This window comes from Sminthopsis crassicaudata, chromosome 2, assembly GCF_048593235.1.
Source record: "Sminthopsis crassicaudata isolate SCR6 chromosome 2, ASM4859323v1, whole genome shotgun sequence".
Lineage (NCBI taxonomy): Eukaryota > Metazoa > Chordata > Mammalia > Dasyuromorphia > Dasyuridae > Sminthopsis > Sminthopsis crassicaudata.
Genome location: NC_133618.1, coordinates 143299846 through 143318029, shown reverse-complemented (window position 1 = coordinate 143318029; position 18184 = coordinate 143299846). Strand labels below are relative to the sequence as shown.

At 46.0% G+C, this 18184-nt stretch overlaps 1 protein-coding gene across 1 annotated transcript; it reads left to right on the top strand.

The window, feature by feature from the left end:
* Positions 1–4485: 4485 nt before the first annotated feature.
* EGR3 (early growth response 3) lies at positions 4486–10166 on the top strand. Its single transcript, XM_074287527.1, has 2 exons — positions 4486–5204; positions 6493–10166. The coding sequence occupies exons 1-2, from the start codon at positions 5051–5053 to the stop codon at positions 7497–7499; spliced, it is 1161 nt and encodes a 386-aa protein (XP_074143628.1). The 5' UTR covers positions 4486–5050; the 3' UTR covers positions 7500–10166.
* The last annotated feature ends 8018 nt before the right edge of the window (positions 10167–18184 follow it).

Genomic DNA, 18184 nt, shown 5'->3' with positions numbered 1-18184 from the left:
TGAGGAACTCAAGACCTGGCACTAGAGGAAACTGAGTTAACAGGGTCTACAAAAGGAGCCTCATCACTCACATAGACGTGCCCCTTTCCCTCCCCTGCTCTTCCCTGATGTTCTTAGGGAGGGAGGGGTTGAGGAGTGGGAATGATATTCCGGCTACACCACACCTAGACCAGACATTGGATGATAAGAGTCTTGTATTTGAAGACTCTTCACCAAGTGTCTACAGCAACTCTATAGAAACCTAAGAGGGAAGAGGCACCTATAATAATTGAATCAAAGGATTATAAAGTTGGGAATCTAACTTAATCCAGGAATTCTTAAATTTTTATGTCACAGACTCCTCCAAATGCAGCCTGTGGGATCCCTTCTCAAAAAATCACATTTTTAAATAATTGAAGGAAATATTAAATTTCAATTAGAGTTGATGGAAATTAAAATGTAATACATTTTTGCTATCCAAATTCACTGGCCTTGTGAATTTTACCAGTAGGGAGTCCATGGACTCCAAATTAAGAAATTCTTACTTAACCTAGACTCTCTAATTTATGAAAAAAATTGAGACCCAAAGAAAATTGAACTGATAAGTTAAAAGCAAATTGCATAAAATTGCAGAGGTGGCAAAAGCAGTATTTGAACCCAGGACATTAGAGTCCACAGCTAAGGTCGGTTCTTTTCTGAACCATACTGAAAGCAATAATCCTTTCCCTTTTCAGATTCCCCTCAGTGGATCCAAAGGGATATTTCAGAAGGAACAACATTTAATATAACTCTTGGGTATAGGGATAGAATGCTTCATTTTATTTCTTAATTGCTTCATGAAACAAGTAGACAATTGTTACATTTTTGCTAATCCTTAAATCAACTCCTGCAGCATTCTTCTCAATGACTTTTATACCCTTGGCCCTAATGCAACACTTTAAGTGGAAGAGCTTCTCAACTAGCTATTTTGTTATTATAGATATCTCCGAGGTGGGAGTTAGAGGTTGGGGTGTAGGGGAAGGGAAACAGTATTCTGCCTTATCCAGGAAGTCAAAAGTAGAGTGTTTTATCCAATTTTGTATCTTCACTCTTCCCCTACCCCTGCCAAGGACTTCAGAACCCAATAAGGCTTGAAAGTGTGTTTTTGTTTTTGGTTTTTTTGTTTGTTTGTTTGTTTTTTGGTGAATGAATGTCTAATTATTTTTATAAGGTGTCTTACCTCTCACACATATATACCCAAAAAAAACTTTTTTAAAGAAGCTCTTTCTTCCACCCTTCTTCCAGATACCAACACAGAGCCAAGCATATAGTAGACAGGTTTGTCAATGGAATCTAACTGAAGATTCCCCCAAACCAGTCTGAGCTAATAGAAGGGAATATCCCCTCAGCTCCCCACTCCGAACCTTGTTTGACCACCATTCCTTTGCCTCTTCTTACAAAAACTCAGCTCTTCTGAGGAGCAAACCTAGAACAGCCCAGCCATTTAGATTTTTCTGAAGCGTCCAAGGGCATTCTGTAGGGGAGGAAGCAGCAACAGTCGGACTTTATTGCAGCTTTGTGTACTCCCTGAGTAAGGGGTCCTGGGACAGGAAAGTGGGAGTATGCGGGGAGAGTCGAATTGCAGGCTTCTTGCATCCCTGCTCAAGGTGGCCGGACCCTCCCACTTCCTCCCTCCTCCGGGGGCATCCCTGAGCGCCGTCCGGTCCAGACCTTGCCTCCCGTGGGAGGCTCAGCTTCCGAAGCCACCGCGGTCTTCATCCCATGACCACAGGGCTGTGTGAGGGTGCAGAAGGAGAGTGCAGCTGGCGGCTGCCATTTCTCCTCCTCCTCTTCTTCTTCTTCTCCCCCCTCCTCCCCCCATCTCGGCCCTTTTCTCCATCCCGAGGCTAAGAACTGGGGCTAATTCTTCCCGCCCTTCAGACCGCCTCCTTGGGTGACGCGACCGGCTATGCGGTTCCTTTAAAGGCTGCGGGTTCCGCTCCCTTCCCTTTTCCACTTGTAGCCAAAATATGCAAATTCAGAGACCGGAATTGGCAGCCAAATCGAGCCCGAGAAGGGGCGCGACCGCCGCGTCACCGGATCCTTTCCTTCTATGGAGCTTCCCCGTTTGGCCCGCCGCCCCGCGACCCTCCTAGCAGCCGCCCGGGCCTCCTCCCCCGTCCCCACGCGCGCCGCGCAAACACACACACACACACACACACACTTACACACCCCGCACGCCCACGGCCAGGGACTCAGCTGGAAGAGCGCAGCCCCCGGGGGCGAAAGAGCTGCGGGGAGGCCCCTTTTCGGGCCTGCGCCCTGGGCCGCTGAGCCCCACTCCTTCGGGAGTGGGAAGAGGGGAGCCTCGGGGAATCTGCTTTTTTTTTAGAAGTGGTGCGAGAAGACTGGGGTGGGGAAGAGGGGGAGGTGGGAATCCCTGCACCTTCCCAGGACAGTAGATGGCAAGAAGAGAGAAGCACTGGCTCTGCCAACCCTAGTCGTCCCCATCGCGGAGGAGGGAGGAGAGGGAAGAGGCTGCTGGCATCCATCCGCCCTCTCAAAATGTGAGGCTTGGGAGTTCCTCCCACTCACTTGTCCCCGACTCCAGGCCCTGCGCAGAGCGGACCCGGGGATCCTCTTGTTTTCCCACCCCCACGGCCGGGAGAAATCCGTTCCCTTCTCCAACCATCCCCCTGCGCCCTCGGGGGTTACGGGATTCTCCCAGCCCCCAGAACCACGGAGGAGGGAATCCTCCCACGGAAAGAAGCCCGGGTCGTTCACACGCCCATCTCAGGCCAAGTACTCCGTAGCTTGTAGGCAGAGCAAGTCTCTGGGGAGGTTATCTGCACCCCCCCCACACCCCAAGACTCGCCGTAACAGACCTCCGTTCAAGATTTCATTTGGCACATAGGACCCCCACCCACTGCTGAGTGGCTTCGGGCGACAACGGAAACAACCCTGATAAAGACCTCGGAAGGCCGAAGCAATTCTTCCTTCTCCCCCAGTCCCAAAGATTTCTTGGTTGCGGGGTGGAAAAGGGGAGACAATAGTTTTCGTGAGATGACAAGTTCAGATGGTGGTCCCTCTGCCCCAGAGGCATCCATCCCTTGCCTAGTTAGCAAGGTGCCTTCACTGGCTTTACCTAGAAGTTGTGGGGGGAATGGGAGGAGGGGAGAAGAGTGAGATGGGGATCTATAATTTGCTGTCCCTCCCTAGACTCCAATCCGACTTCACCTTTCTACCCTCCCCCATCCTTGCACAGACCAGCAGACTCTCCAGAGCAAAGAGCGCAGCTTCCCCCTAAGAATCCACTAAGTCTAGGAGTGCATAAAGTGGGATTCTTGAGTTGAGAGGAGAGTGTTAAAGGTATAGATAATTAAAGAAGTTCCTGGAATTCTGGATGGAAGATACCTGTCGAGTTCTGTCACTGCAAATGGACTTTCCCCTCCCCCCCAGTCACCTCTCTTTTGCTTCTGGAAAGCCCACCAAGTGGGCTGGGTCTGCGGGAAAGCTACAGGGACTTAAGAAGCTTTTCCCCTTGGTCTTGGGGAGATAGGGGGATACAAAAAGAGAGATCAGCGCCTCTTTACTTTTGAAGGTTTTCTCTGGGTTGCAATTTTTAAAAGCTCTTCAGACAAACTCTAACCCCTCTACCTACCCCCAATCCCAATAAAGCCACCCTCACCGACCTGAAATAACACCACACTGTGGCAGCGCTTGCGCGGCAAAACACACACACACACACACACACACACACACACACACACACACACACACATATACAAACACACACACGTGGCTCTAGCTTTTTCAAATATGAAGCGCCTTTGTGACTCCCCTCCTCTCTGCTTCACCTTCCCCTCCCCTTCTCTCCTAAGGCCCAACCCTGACTCTCCAAAGAAAAAGGCTTCGCATTTTGTCCCAGGATTTGGGCAACTGCAAGGATCTACCCTCTCTTCTCTCTCTTGTCCTTTCCACTTTTCTCCCCCGTTCCTCATTTCTCTCCTCTCTCCTTCCTCCTGTTCTTCCCCTTTCCCTCCCCACCCCCTCTCCTGTACCCCCCTTTTCTGTCATCTCTTCCTTTCTCCCCTCTTCATCTCTCCTCCGATTTTTCCTTCTACTCCGTTTCTCTGCACCCAATTAAATTCAACACTTATTAAGCACCTACTATATGCAAGGCACTACGTAGATACAAAAATAAAAAATGAAACATGGGCCCTGCTTTCCTCTCCCCTACCATTCTTTCTTCTCCCCTTCCCCCCTCCTTTAGTCTATCCACTTTCTCTCCTCTCCCCTCCTTTTCCCTCCGCCTTCTCTTCCTCCCTCCTCTCCTTCTTCTCTCCATTCTCTCTCTTTCTTTCTTTCTTTTCTTTTTCCAGCTAACTGGAACCGCGAGCTATGCGAGCGCTGCAACACTGGCTGCAGCGGCTTCCTGCTTTCTAATGTTCCATTGTGAGGAGCTTCCATTGTGACGTCGCGCCCCTTCGGCTGGGCTTTGTCTGTCCATATATGGGCAGCTACGTCACGGAGCTTTCCCGGGGCTCGGATAAATAGGCTGGTGGAGTTCCCTGGCTGGGAGCATTTGGGCAGCAGTGAGCTTGCTAAGAAGCGGTGTGGCTGCTGGTGCTGGCGGCGGCGGCGGCTGTGGCGGTGGCGGTGGCGGTGGTGGCGCTGGTGGAGTGTGGGGGGGGGTCCCAGGAAAGCAGGCACGCGTGTGTGTGTGTGAGATCAGTAAAGGGGCAGCCTCCAACACCTGCAAGCCAGAGCCCCCCTCCCCGCCCCCCTACCAACGGCACACACCCCCACCCCCACCGCACACAGCGCCTAGCCTCACACCACAGCGCCCAAGGGCGCACAGAGGGCTGCACCCCCTTTCCCCCCTCCCCCCTCTTCCACCCACACCCCCAAAAAAGGGCTCTCCTCCCTCAGCCCGCCCCCCTCCCCTTTTCCCTCCCCCCTCCCCCCCGAACTTTCCCTCTCGCATGCTTTTCCCCCGCACCACGGATCGCCTCTCGGATGCCGCTTCCCGGGGAGCTGTGCTAAGAGCGATCGGCGGCGGTGGCGGCGGCGGCGGCAGCTCGGGAGTGCTATGACCGGCAAACTCGCCGAGAAGCTGCCGGTGACCATGAGCAGTTTGCTAAACCAACTGCCTGACAATCTGTACCCCGAAGAGATCCCCAGCTCTCTCAACCTCTTCTCCGGCAGCAGCGACGCGGTGGCTCATTACAACCAGATGGCTACAGGTAAGGAGGAAGGAAGGAAGATGGGGAGAGGAGGGGAGGGAGGGATGGAGGGAGGGGGGCGCGCTGGGAATTTTCCGGGGGGCGAGTTGCTTTTCCCACCCACCCCTCCCGCCTCCCGGGCTGCGGGGAGGCTCCCTTGGAGACGCCGCGGTAAAGGCTCCGGTTATCCCGGGTGGGTGCAGCCGCTGATGGGAGGTAGGTGCTAGTAGCTCGAGCTCTCTTTCCCCTTGCAGGTGGCCCGATCTTCAGGCTCAACGCTAGGCGTGGCGATCTCCCCCTTTCTCTTTCTACGGGTGCATGTAGGGGGGTCTTGCCTTTTTCTATATAAGATCGGCCCTTCCTCCCTCCCCCCGGGAATGGAGCCATGTGCGATGAGTCCCCGCGGTAGGGAGAGGCACTGCGACGCTGCCTTTCCAGGGCATTTACCGGAGAGAAACTGGGTGTGGGTACGGTTGGGGTGGGGGCTGGGGTGGCGGGGTTAGGAACCGACCGATCCTGTGCCTGAGGACCCTGAAGGGGACAAGGGAGAGAGAGGAGAAATGACTGCTCCCGAAGGGGAAATTCTGGCCAAGTTGCCCTCAGCCTTTCTCCCCAGCTCGTTCTCGTTTCCCACCCCACCCCCTCCACTGAAAGCCCGGAGCTTCTCCAGGCCCCAAGGAGGAGTGGGGGCGGGGGAGAAGGAACAGTAAGGGGACCCAGCTCTCGGCACTCCGTGTTCCTCTATAGCCACGGTGTCCCCTCTTTGCTTTAGGGACAAAGCAATCCGATAGTACTGGGGACTGCTGTTCGCCTCTTTCCCACCGATCCTAGGGCATAAGGGAGGGGTCTCGCAGGGGTAAGGGTTTGAGAGAATCAGCTGAGTTTGTTGGGGTTGAGGGAGAGAGACCACTGCGCTCCGCTTCTGAATCTACCTGTAGCTATAGCTAGCTACCTGCCTGCCCCTCCTCGGGGGGGAAACAATAAACCTGCATGTGTGTGCGCGTTATGCGCGAGTGTGCGCGCGAGTGTGTTATACGCGTGTGTGTGTATGTGTGTGTGTTGCATATACTCCACACCCCGAGCCATAGTACGTATTTTGCTGTATCCCAGGTTGCGCCCGGTAGATCGGCACCGCCCGGTTCGCGCCGGGGCGCACGTTGCTTCTTGCCCCATCCGCTCGCTCGCTTTCCTTGGCACCCCACCCTCGCTCGGCACCTGGGCGCGGGTCTGGGTCCCTGGGCCCGTTTTGCGCGGCGCTGGCGCTCGGGTTCACTCACCCCTCCCCTCTCTCCCTCCCCCCTCTCCACAGAGAATGTGATGGACATCGGTCTGGCGAACGAGAAGCCCAACCAGGAACTCTCTTACTCCGGCTCCTTCCAGCCCGCTCCGGGCAACAAGACGGTGACCTACTTGGGGAAGTTCGCCTTCGATTCCCCTTCCAACTGGTGTCAGGACAACATCATCAGCCTCATGAGCGCTGGCATCCTAGGGGTGCCCCCGGCCTCCGGGGCGCTCAGTACACAGACCTCTACCGCCAGCATGGTGCAGCCGCAGGGTGAGGTGGAACCCATGTACCCGGCGTTGCCCCCTTACTCCAACTGCAGCGATCTTTATTCTGAGCCCGTGTCTTTTCATGACCCTCAGGGCAACCCCGGGCTCGCTTATTCCCCCCAGGATTACCAGTCGGCCAAGCCCGGTTTGGACAGTAACCTTTTCCCCATGATCCCTGACTACAACCTGTACCACCACCCCAATGAGATGGGATCCGTCACGGAGCACAAGCCCTTCCAGAGTATGGATCCCATCCGGGTCAACCCGCCCCCCATCACCCCTCTGGAGACCATCAAGGCTTTCAAGGACAAACAGATCCACCCCGGCTTCGGCAGCTTGCCCCAGCCGCCGCTCACTCTCAAGCCCATCCGGCCCCGCAAGTATCCCAATCGACCCAGCAAGACCCCGCTCCACGAACGACCCCACGCGTGTCCGGCCGAGGGCTGCGACCGCCGCTTCAGCCGCTCAGACGAGCTGACCCGGCACCTGCGTATCCACACCGGCCACAAGCCCTTCCAGTGCCGGATCTGCATGCGCAGTTTCAGCCGCAGCGACCACCTCACCACCCACATCCGCACTCACACGGGCGAGAAGCCCTTCGCCTGCGAGTTCTGCGGGCGCAAGTTCGCGCGCAGCGACGAGCGCAAGCGCCACGCCAAAATCCACCTCAAACAGAAGGAGAAGAAGGCAGAGAAGGGGGGAGCGGCCTCCGCCTCCTCGGCACCCCCAGTATCTCTGGCTCCCGTCGTCACCACCTGCGCCTGAGGACCTGGCTCCGGCTCCAGACCCCACTTTTCCCCTCCAGTGCCTCCCTGTTGCTGCCTTGAAAGTAATGGGGCACCCCGCCGCGGAGGCGCAGGAGCCGCGCCCTGGCCTCTCCCTGGACGCACGGCCCCCAACTCCCCTATGATGCTTCCTACCCACCCCCTCGGCACTAGCCTAGGAGTCGGGGTCTAGATAGGGGAACCTTTCCCCTCGCCGCCGCCCTTCACTGGATAAGGGGGTGTGGAAAGGTGGCGTCTAGCCCGCTTTGTTCAACTCGGATCGCCTTGATCCACAGGGGCAGGTGGGACTCACCAGGGACCTTACGAAGACTTATGGGTGGGGTGAGGAGCTTAGTCCGACCCTTGCACACCCCACCGCCCTCCGTCTCCACCTCCCCCGTCCCCCATCTTGGAGACGGGGGTGGGAGGGGGGAGATGAGGAGCGCACCAAAGCGCAGTGCTTGCTGCCCGCCGTGTGCGCGCCTGCGTGCGCGTGTATGTGTGTGTGTGTGTGTGTGTGTGTGTGTGTGTGCGCGCGTGTGTGTTATGTATGTTTGTGACCGAGCTCTCAACCGGGCTGTTTTGCCACCCTCCCCTCCAAAAAACTCCCCTCCCCACACCCGGGCCCCAGTCCTCTCGGAGGAGAGCCAGAGCCGAGAGCTGGAATTGGGGGTCTGCCCGCGGGGCGGGATGAGGTGGGCTTGCTTCCGTCGGACGAGAAACCTTCGTTCTTAGAGAAATGCCTCGGATGCCGCCGCCTCAGGGTCTCCTTTGGCCCCTGGGTCCTCTAACCTCTTCCCTCCATGGCCCTCAGGGCGCTTATTCTCACCTGCCTGGAGAAGGGGGCGGCCATGCCTGAGCCTGCTTCTTTTCTTTCTTCTTTTTATTCTTTCCATCCTCCTCTCTTTCCTTTTTTTTTTAAACTGACTTTTCATCAGATTCTGCTCCCCTTCTCTTCTCCTCGATCCTCTTCCCAACCCCACTCCCACTTTCCCCTTCTCCAGAAAATGCAAGGCCCACCCAACTTCCAACTTTAGCTGGCCTAGCAACCCCCTTCTCCCTGCCCCGAGTGTGGTTGTATTTTTCTTTCTCACATATAGAGAAAAGTCACATATTCCACATCTCCTCACAGAAGAGAGAGATGGCCCTTTTTTTTTTTTGTCCTAGTCATCACAAAAAAAAAAAAAAAATGGTATAACAAATTGAACTTAAATATATGTGTGTATGTGTGAAAACACACACAGAGTATTCCCTTAGCCGGATAATATCACTACGGTACTTGGTTATCTGGTGCAGTGCACGTGGATAATCTTTAAATATACAGCTTTAAATGTTTTATTTTTGGAAGAAATGCTAACTGTGGAGGAGATTATATATACATATATATATAATATATATACATAACTAGTATGTATATGTGTGTGTTTATATCCAAACTTTCCTCAAAGGAAGATGGGGATTTTTGCATTGACCTCTATTGCTGGATGATCTTCCCATACCCAAACCTTAACCTCTCTATTCTCCCTTTCCCACAAATCTTTCTTCCTGCCCTAACTTGACCCGGAACCCAACCCCAAAGCAGCCCTGAATGTGTTATGGTGGCTCATTTGAAGTGGAAATAGAGGGGAAGTTGCTCTCCCCAGCAGCTTTCAGCACAGGTCTGATTGAATGTACCTATAAGATTTATTTCTCCTGTGGTTAGGAAGCTGCTGAGAGAGGGTGTATAGGTCTGGAGTTTACAGGGTGGGTCTGCTTTTAAAGTCACTTTATGCATTTCCCACCTCTCTTTTTTCTTTAAGAAGAAAAAAAGCACCTTTTCAGTGGTGGATAAAATAATACTAAAGGACTTGAGACAGAAGAAACGGAAAGGCAAAGGGTTGTGAAATTTCAGGGGAGTTTTTTAACCTTTTCCTAATTCGAGGAGAGAAAAGGACTGGGAAAGGCCCACATTTTTTTTCAGCTGAAGGGTAAAATCTTTCTTTGCAGAGACAGTATTTTGCTGAATACTTTTTATAATGTGATTAAAAAAAAAAACCAAAATTTTTGGTCACTTCAAAGCTGGAAGGAGGAATCAGATATCCCTTAATATTTTTTTCTTGCTCCTTCTGGTATATGCATGTCACTGCATGACAGATCTGAGTTTTCTTTTGTTTTAATAAAACTGTGCTCAGACATTTAAGCTAAACTAAGAGGAAAAAAAAAAAAAAACTTTGTTGCCAAAAGGTTGTGCTATCCAGGTTTTTATGTCTGCATGTAAATCAAAACAACTAGAAAATGCACTCTTAACTTATGTGAACCGAGAGGAACAAAACAAAATCAGGTTTTAAACAGGAAAACCTAAGGGGAATGATATTTTTTGAAAGACTTTTGTATAAAGTTGAGTACTTAGAAAAAGACAAACCAGATGTAATATATTTTGTGGATGTTTTTATTTCTTGGATTTATAGTACCTTATACTAAGGTAACCAAAAGTATGCTTGATATTGTGAAAAGGTGAATTTCTTCACCAGCATTTCATTTGCTCATTTGTCACATTGTAATGCCAATATGATATAGTTAATGCAAAAAGCATTTTTAAAAACCAGAATATTGAAATGGTGTAACGTCGTACCATTTGCACTGTGAGCAAATGCTAATACAGTAAATATATTGTGTTTGCTGACAATCACCTGGGCTGTAAATTTCATTTCGTGTTTGGGTCCTTTAATTTTGTATAGATCGTGTTTATTTTTGCTTCTTGCCTTGGTTTATTTGATTTGTTTTTTGGTTTTACTTCCTGTGCTCAGAAAACCTTAACAGACAAAATGCGAAGTGGGAAGAGGGTGAATTTTGTCTGGGTTCTGGTGCCATTTGAAGCCAGATTTAGAGGGTTTTGACGGTTGTTGGTTTTGGAGAGTGGGAGGGGTTGTTGGTTGGTTTGTTTGGTTGTTTTTTGGCTTAAATTGGTTTGGGTGCTCCTCTGCCAGGACATCTTAGTCTGTCCAGAGTTGAGAACCACAAGAAAGCACTCACCTATATATTCATGGGAAAGAGTTGACAGCTGGGGGCCTTGATATAAGCCAGGAATTTGTACTCCCTTCATTCCTATTGCCCCCTGTGTTTCTACTAATCAATAACCTTGGAGAAAACCCCCTCTTGGTTTGTGGAATCTTGCTGTGATGACCAGGGGGAATGGAGAAAAGAGAATAGGACTTCGAAGGTTGTCTGCAACTATATTAAGACTCTCTCTCTTACTACTTGAAGCTTTGTGAAAACAGAAAATAGGAGACTTGCTTTGCCTACAGCTTGACTTAAGCCTCGATCGCCAAAGTTTTCAAGTATGCTGTTGAGTAGCTTGGAAACTTCCTTGGCAGCTACAAAAGGTGAGGGGGTGAGTAGGGATGGGAAGAAGAGGACTAAATGCAGCAGCCCTAATCCTACAGGGACAGGACTTCTAGAGTTTTGTTTCAGTCTCATTTGGGAGCTGACTGCCTAGTTTGAAGATGGCTTTGACTTTTGGAAATCTTTCATATGAATTAACCAAGGAAGTAAGGTTATGTTTGGCCTTTGGTTTGGGTTTTTTTGTTTTTGTTTTTGTTTTGTTTTGCTTTTTGCTAAAATACAAGTCCGACATCTGATTTTCCTCCCGTGGTATGTAAGAAGGGGAGAGGGGAGAGAGAACGGGGAAAGACAACCTGAGATTTGTTTTCAGGTCTGTCTTTGCATATTGGTTCCTTTTTATTTCATCACTTTTGTCTTCCATAACATACATGCTTTTCTCACTTTAAGAAGTTTCCTACCCTATACCGCTTACCTCATCCAATATATTCTCTAGGTTAGATGATTTTACCCTATCTTGAGTTGAGCCAGCACAGAAATTTGTTTCCCACACCCACCCACCCAACTCCTCTCATATTAGCTATCTTTTTATCTCCCATTCTTCTCTTTATCACTTTTTGCACTTATAAGAGTGTGAGGTTTATTGCTGGAGAGTCATATTAGGCTTCTAGAGGGTAAGCAGTCGTCCCCCCCACTTCCTACCTGTTAGAAAAACTCCTCTAAGCATCTTTGTTGTGAAGCTTCAGTTTCACTAAGAACCATGTGTTAATATGGGATTATTGGGGCCAAATAACAGACCAAACTGGCAGGGGAGAGTGGTGGGCAAATGGGTATCTTAGCTATCAAAACAAAAATCAGATTAAACAATGGGAAGGGAAAATGCTTGATAGCTTCTCTTTAAAGAGACAGTTCTCACTCCCTCCCCTCCACTTCCCCACTCAATGAGGAGGTGGTGGGTGGTATTTTTTATTGGCAAGTCACCAAGAAGCTCAGTCCAGGCCTGGGTGGAGCAGGTGCATTAGGGCCTTGGAGCAGAATGACTTTGAAGTGAGAAACACACAAGGAGAATGCAGTATGGAATCTTGTAAAGTTTCCCACCCACACGATTCTAGGCCAGTGTTGGCTACCATCTTGAATTTCCTCCGTCACCTTAGGAAACTCTTAACAATCTGAATTGTAGTTTTCCATATTAAGTGGGGGAAACGGACTAGCTTTTTACTGATATTCCCCATGGCAGGCAAAGCCCATGAGCAAACATATTAATTTCTCTAACACAGTATTTATCTCCAAGTTTTGATTCCATCTTTGTCTCTTTTCCCACAGTCTAGATCCCTGCTTAGTGCCCATGAACCTCATTAAGACCTTTTCTTTATTAAATGTTGGTTTCTACTCTATTTCATGTGATTGATTGCCCTTAGCACATTGCTTTAGTGGACACCTTTTCCAATCAAATTAAGCCTTCAGGTTTGTACTTTTATTTGAGAGTATACTATATAGGGCCAGCTAGATGGTGTGGTGGGTAGAGCACCAGCACTGAAATCAGGAGGACCTGAGTTTGAATGTGATCTCAGACACTTAACACTCCCTAGCTGTGTGACCCTGGGCAAGTCACTTAACCCCAATTGCCTCAGCAAAAAAAAAAAAAAAAAAAGTATAATGTATGTTCTGCAACTTCTCATTAGCAGGTATTACTCAACATGATTTGACCAATGGGTTACTTGGCAATATGGCAGCCTGCCTGACAGGCACCAGCCCCATGTGGTGTAACCACTGATTCACACTTTGTAAACAGATAAGGTTGCCCCAGATAGGATCACACCTGCATCCCAACCTGCCAGGTTTGGGGTAGAAACCAGTTGGGAGTGAAGGTTCAACTCTGAAACTTGGGACTTGAGTAAATGGATGGAGTTTTGGCCTAAATGAGGACACTGAGAAAATAATTATGAGCACTGTGACTTTTTTTTTTACTCATGATTGGCTTTTCTATATATATTTTAAAATAACTTTAAGTTCAAGTAGGAATTTCTTATAGATTGCAAGTATCTAAAAGACTAGAAGAAAATGGCTCTCTAAAAAAGAACATGAGGTTTTGAAATAATTTTTATAATCCCTTAGCCAAAGTGTTCTCATTTAGAAATTTATCATTGGAGTTGAAGAGGAAGAGATGGAGTCAGAGAAGGAAGAGGCCTTTCCAAAGCCTGAACTAATGTCAGAAACCTGTGGGTTGATTGGTCACTGGAAACAGTTCAAAAATACCTCTAAACAGCTTCACCATTCATTTCCACCAATCAAGCCCTCATTTGTGGAGAAAAAACCTATACAGCTGTCAGTGCCATGTTCAACAAAAATTAGACCTTTTTGAAGATCACTTTTTCTGTAACAAGACAAAAAAACCCTAATGGTGTGGGGGTGAAAGAAACAAAGGGGAGCAAAAGGTGTCTAAGGTCTGAGCTGAGGAGAGTAGAAAAAAAAATAATTGGAAGGTTTATTTCTATATGAAACATTTTAACAAAGGTTAGGGACAGCTTTTGTTTCCATTAGGGCTCTAGCAGGAATTTGGTAATTAGAGATCCCATGAAAATAAACAGGCTAATCTCAGATGGGCACTCGTTACTGCACAGAAATCTTTTTATTCTTCCCGACTGCTTATCACACTCCATCTAGTGGCTATCTCAAACCTACTTGTGTCTCCTCCCCCTACACCTTTAGAAAATAAAGGCCATCTAATGTAAGTCACCTCTTCTCAACTTTAAATGTACTTCAGAACCTTTCTGCACCATCCCCCATTTTTTCCTACCTTATTCCAGATGTGATAAAAAGGTGGCCCTATTCCTCACCAAAGCCAACCTCTGTACTTAAACCCTTGATCCTTCCTTCTCGGTGAATTTGTGCCATAATTTATGCTCTTTCTAAATACTCCCTCCCTACTGGTACTTTCCCTACTGCCTAAAACCATGCCTGGATATCTTTCTCCTCTATCTTAAAAAAAAAAAATTTGACTTCCATTTCCTCAAACTATCTTCTTGTATCTATTGTTTCACAACCAAACTTCTAGAAACAACCATCCATGCTCCTTTATTCCTGCTTCTCCTCCCACTCACTTCTCAACCCTTTGCAATCTGGCTTCTGACCTCACTGCTCAATCGAAACTGCGCAAGATTAACATTGAATTCTTAATTGCCAAATAAGATTTCTCAGTCTCTTTGAAGCCTTTGCTATTGTTGACTACATTCTTCTTTACATTTTCATGAAATTGCTTTTTTGGGAGAGGGGATGGGCTCTCTACCCACCTATCTATCTGACCTCTCCTTGGTCTCCTTTATTGAGTCATAATCTGTGTCAAGGCCCCTGTCAGTGACTGTATCTACCCCAGGGCAGTGCCCTATGCCCTCTTCTTTATTCTTCCTCACTTAGCTACCTCATTAATTTCCTGTGAGTATCAATTACCTACTATGCAGATGACTCCCCAATCTCTACATCCAGCTCTAATTTCTCTCTTACTATGGGTGTTTTATATTTCCAACCCCCTGTTGAAAATCTTCAAGAATTCTCTAACTCAAAATGTCAAAAACAAAACTTAACTTCTTCCTTCTTTTCAAATCCACCCCTCCTTCTGACTTTTCTATTTCTATTAAGGGTACAACTATACTTCCAATTGTCCAGGTTTGCAACTTTGGACTCTTCCCTCCCCCTCATACCCTATAGCCATTTATTTGCCAAGTCTTGCCAATCCTACTGCTACAACTTATCTCACAGCCATCCCCTCCTGTATGGTTTACGTGTTCAATTCAGGCTTTATCACCTCTTACTCAAATTGCTTCAAAAGCATCCTACTTGGACTTCTAGCTTGATGCTTCTCACCTTTATAAAATAGTCCCTACACAACTGCCAAATAATGTTTCTAAGGTTTAGATGACCCTATCACTCCTTTGCTTAAGAAGTTTTAGTGATTATGTCTCAGATAAGATACAAACTCTTAAGGTTGGTATTTACAGCCTCCCTAATTTAATTCCAGTTTACCTTTCCACACTTTGTTTTTTAACTCCATTTCTTGTATTCTTTGTTTTGGCCAACTGGTTTACTTGCTGTTCTCCAAATGGAGCCTTCCATCTCTTCTACCTTTGTAACTTTGCATAATCTCTCCCCTAACAAAGAGCTTTACCACTGCCTCAGTTTCCCTTCCTTTAAAAATCAACCCATGTACCATCTCCTATAAAAAGCCTTTCTTATCTCCTTAGCTATTAGTACTTTCGTATATTCTTCTGTTTACATTATTCCCACCCATCCCCTAGTAGAACATAAGCACCTAGAGATCACAGACTTCTGTTTTCTCAGGTTGTCTTTGTATACTCAGTGCCTGGCACTGGCAGGTGCTTAATAAATACTTATCAGATTGGAAATTTTGTGAGTCTTGTCCCAGAAGCCAAAACTGTTCTGCTTGGTAATGTGCTACAATCTATTGGTGAACATCATATGTTTTTCTGGAGCAGCTAAGTGGTGAGATGGATAGAGTGCCAGGTCTAGAGTCAGGAAGACTTTTCTGCCTGAATTTAGGCACTTAACTGCATACTAGCAGTACAACTCTAGGGAAATCATTGATCAACAACAATATGTCTTTCAATTTTTCTTTGGATCATCTATAATTTTTATTCAGTGTATTCCTCCAACAAAGAAAGGTCTTTGTTCTCAAGGAACTCACAGTTCTAATGGGGGAGACAACATGCAAATAACTACATACCTACAAGAGTATAGTACAAATGAATGTGTTATATATATATATATGTATATATATATAACACATTCATTTGTACTATACTATAGAATATATATATTGTACTATATATATATAGTACAAAAGTATAGTGCAAATGAATGCTAATCTCAGAGGGAAGGAGCTAATCATAGAGAGAACTGGGGAAGGTCCTCTGCAGAAGGAAAGATTTGATTTGGGTCTCAAATGAAGTCAAAGAAACTAGGGAGGGGTCAGATATGTGAAAGAAGAGCAGTCCAGGGAAAATGTATGGACTTGAATCAGAAAACAGTATCATATATGAGGAACACACGGGCCAATATAGCTGGATTATAGAGTTTGTATAAGGGAGTAAAATATAAGATACCTAGAACATATTATTATAGCCCTATATTATTACCAAGAGAATATTGATATTTAAAAATGGGATCACTGAAAGCACTTTGTGATTTCACAAATGCAATCTATCTCAGTTTGTTACTCCTATTCAATTCTAGAACTAGTTCATTATCCATCTACAATTCAAGATGTAAATACTGATGGACTACTTCAGTCCAACTGCATCACAAAATCTGAGAAATAGGCATTATTTATCTGCTTAGTTTTTTTTCTTTGTAGTTTGCTAGGCCATTCTTTTTTGACTAATTGTGGTTTGCAGTGAAGGGATCCCATAGTTTTCCAGGATTCAATGGGGTCATCAGAAAAAAATATTTAGAGAAATCCATCATCTGTAAGGAATCCCTCTTTTGTTTGGTTTTGGCTTAAAATGGTCTTCATGACAGTATTGTACAAAAGAGGTGTAAAACTCAGAGCCAAAAGCTGCAATCGGCCTGCAAAAACTATTGATTTCAGCCAACTGAATTTTTGGAAAATCTTTAACAAAAGAAAAAACTATAATACAAGAGAGAAAATGCTAGTGTGAAGTTTTCTAATTCAATATACACTATCAGAGATCCATCTGTATTTGAGTTTGACACCACTGGTATTATACTGAGGAGAAGGTATTCCTGTTTTATGCCTTGAATGATATTGGTATTCAAATGACATTGAAATCATCCCTATGATTATATCTACCATAGAATCTCATATAATTTTATGTGCATGGAGCCATCTCAATGGTCACTATTCAAGGAAAATGCAAGAAAATAAGCACAAGAGATTCTTATATTTACTATACTTCTCAGCAGTATATGACAAAGTATGGTCTGCTGTAGAAAATATTCTTCAAACGCTTATCTATACTCTGTGATGTTTTTAATGAGGATACTCACATTGTATGAACTTAGATCATTTGCATAAAAATTTTGTAGACATAAGTAGATGTGTTTAAGAAGTTGCTGGTATCATCTTTGATACCTTTTGTTGGTGAAAAATATATGAAAAAATACCATTCTATGATTTCTCTTTTTTTTGGATGCCTGTTGGAGATTTCTTGAATATCAATCCCCGATTCTATTAATATTGTGTCAATTCAGCATATATATAGTGTCTCACAAATTTTAGCTCAGTTTTAAACTAATAATACGTAAAAAGTAAAAATGCACTAAGATAGTACAAACTTGGGGAAACATTATTTATTTCTTCCATGTGTGTGATTAATAAGATTGCTTCAGAATCAACCCTTCCTTTCTTCCTGTGAAAGAATGAGAAAAAATATAACTAGTTTGCAAAGGATTAATAAAACTACTAGAACCAAAGGAACTATATTAACCCCTGAATGTGCCTTTTCCCCAATTTGGAATATAATTTGTATGGCGGAATAGATTTTAGGATTCTTATTAATTCTAGGAGTTAGCCTTTGCCTGTGCATCAGGCTCTCTTAGTTTGCCTCACTATAAAACCTATAATTCACAACAAATTGATGGCCAGGACAAAGGTAAGGGTATTTAGATTGCAATATGTATTGGGGATCTTCATCTTCCAAAACCAGGCCAGGGAAGAGAGCCCCCTGAAATGGCAATAAGGCAGGTAGACATTTTGTGTCCTTTTTTGTGTATGTTATGTTAGCAGTTCTATATCAACAAAAGATCTACTATTGATTAGGTCAATCTGATGTGAAATTTTTGTCTCTTTCATTTGAAATTCCAGTCCAACAGAGCAGAGTCAGGCCTATCTTCCCGATTTCATCTTCATAAGGATCATTTCTATTTTCTCCTATGGTCTATAAGGTACTGAAGTTATAGAGCTCAATGTCATTCCAGAGTTAGTAATGATAACACTAGATAATTATAAAGAGACTGGAAGACCTATTAAATTTTCCATCTACTTGTTCTCCTCCTTCCATTTTCATCAACACATATTCTTAAGATGCTGGCTTAAATATCAATCAATTACTGTCATTGATGATAGGATAGATTGTTACATTTCCATTTTAGATCTTTATTGTTTTTCTAATTTCATCTGTAAATATTCTAAGGATAGTCAGGCAAAGTTAATCTTCATACCAAGTTTTCTTCAGATTGCTTTTCCCATCATTGATTTGGATTGGTGAGATTGGGTTGTTTTTTTAAGACTTTGTCTCTTTTTCAACTAAACTGGTAGTGTACCAGCCTCTTATTTGGCCCAATAGCAATACTGATTTAGTGTAAGTTTTAATATGTTCTCTTTTTTTTGAAATT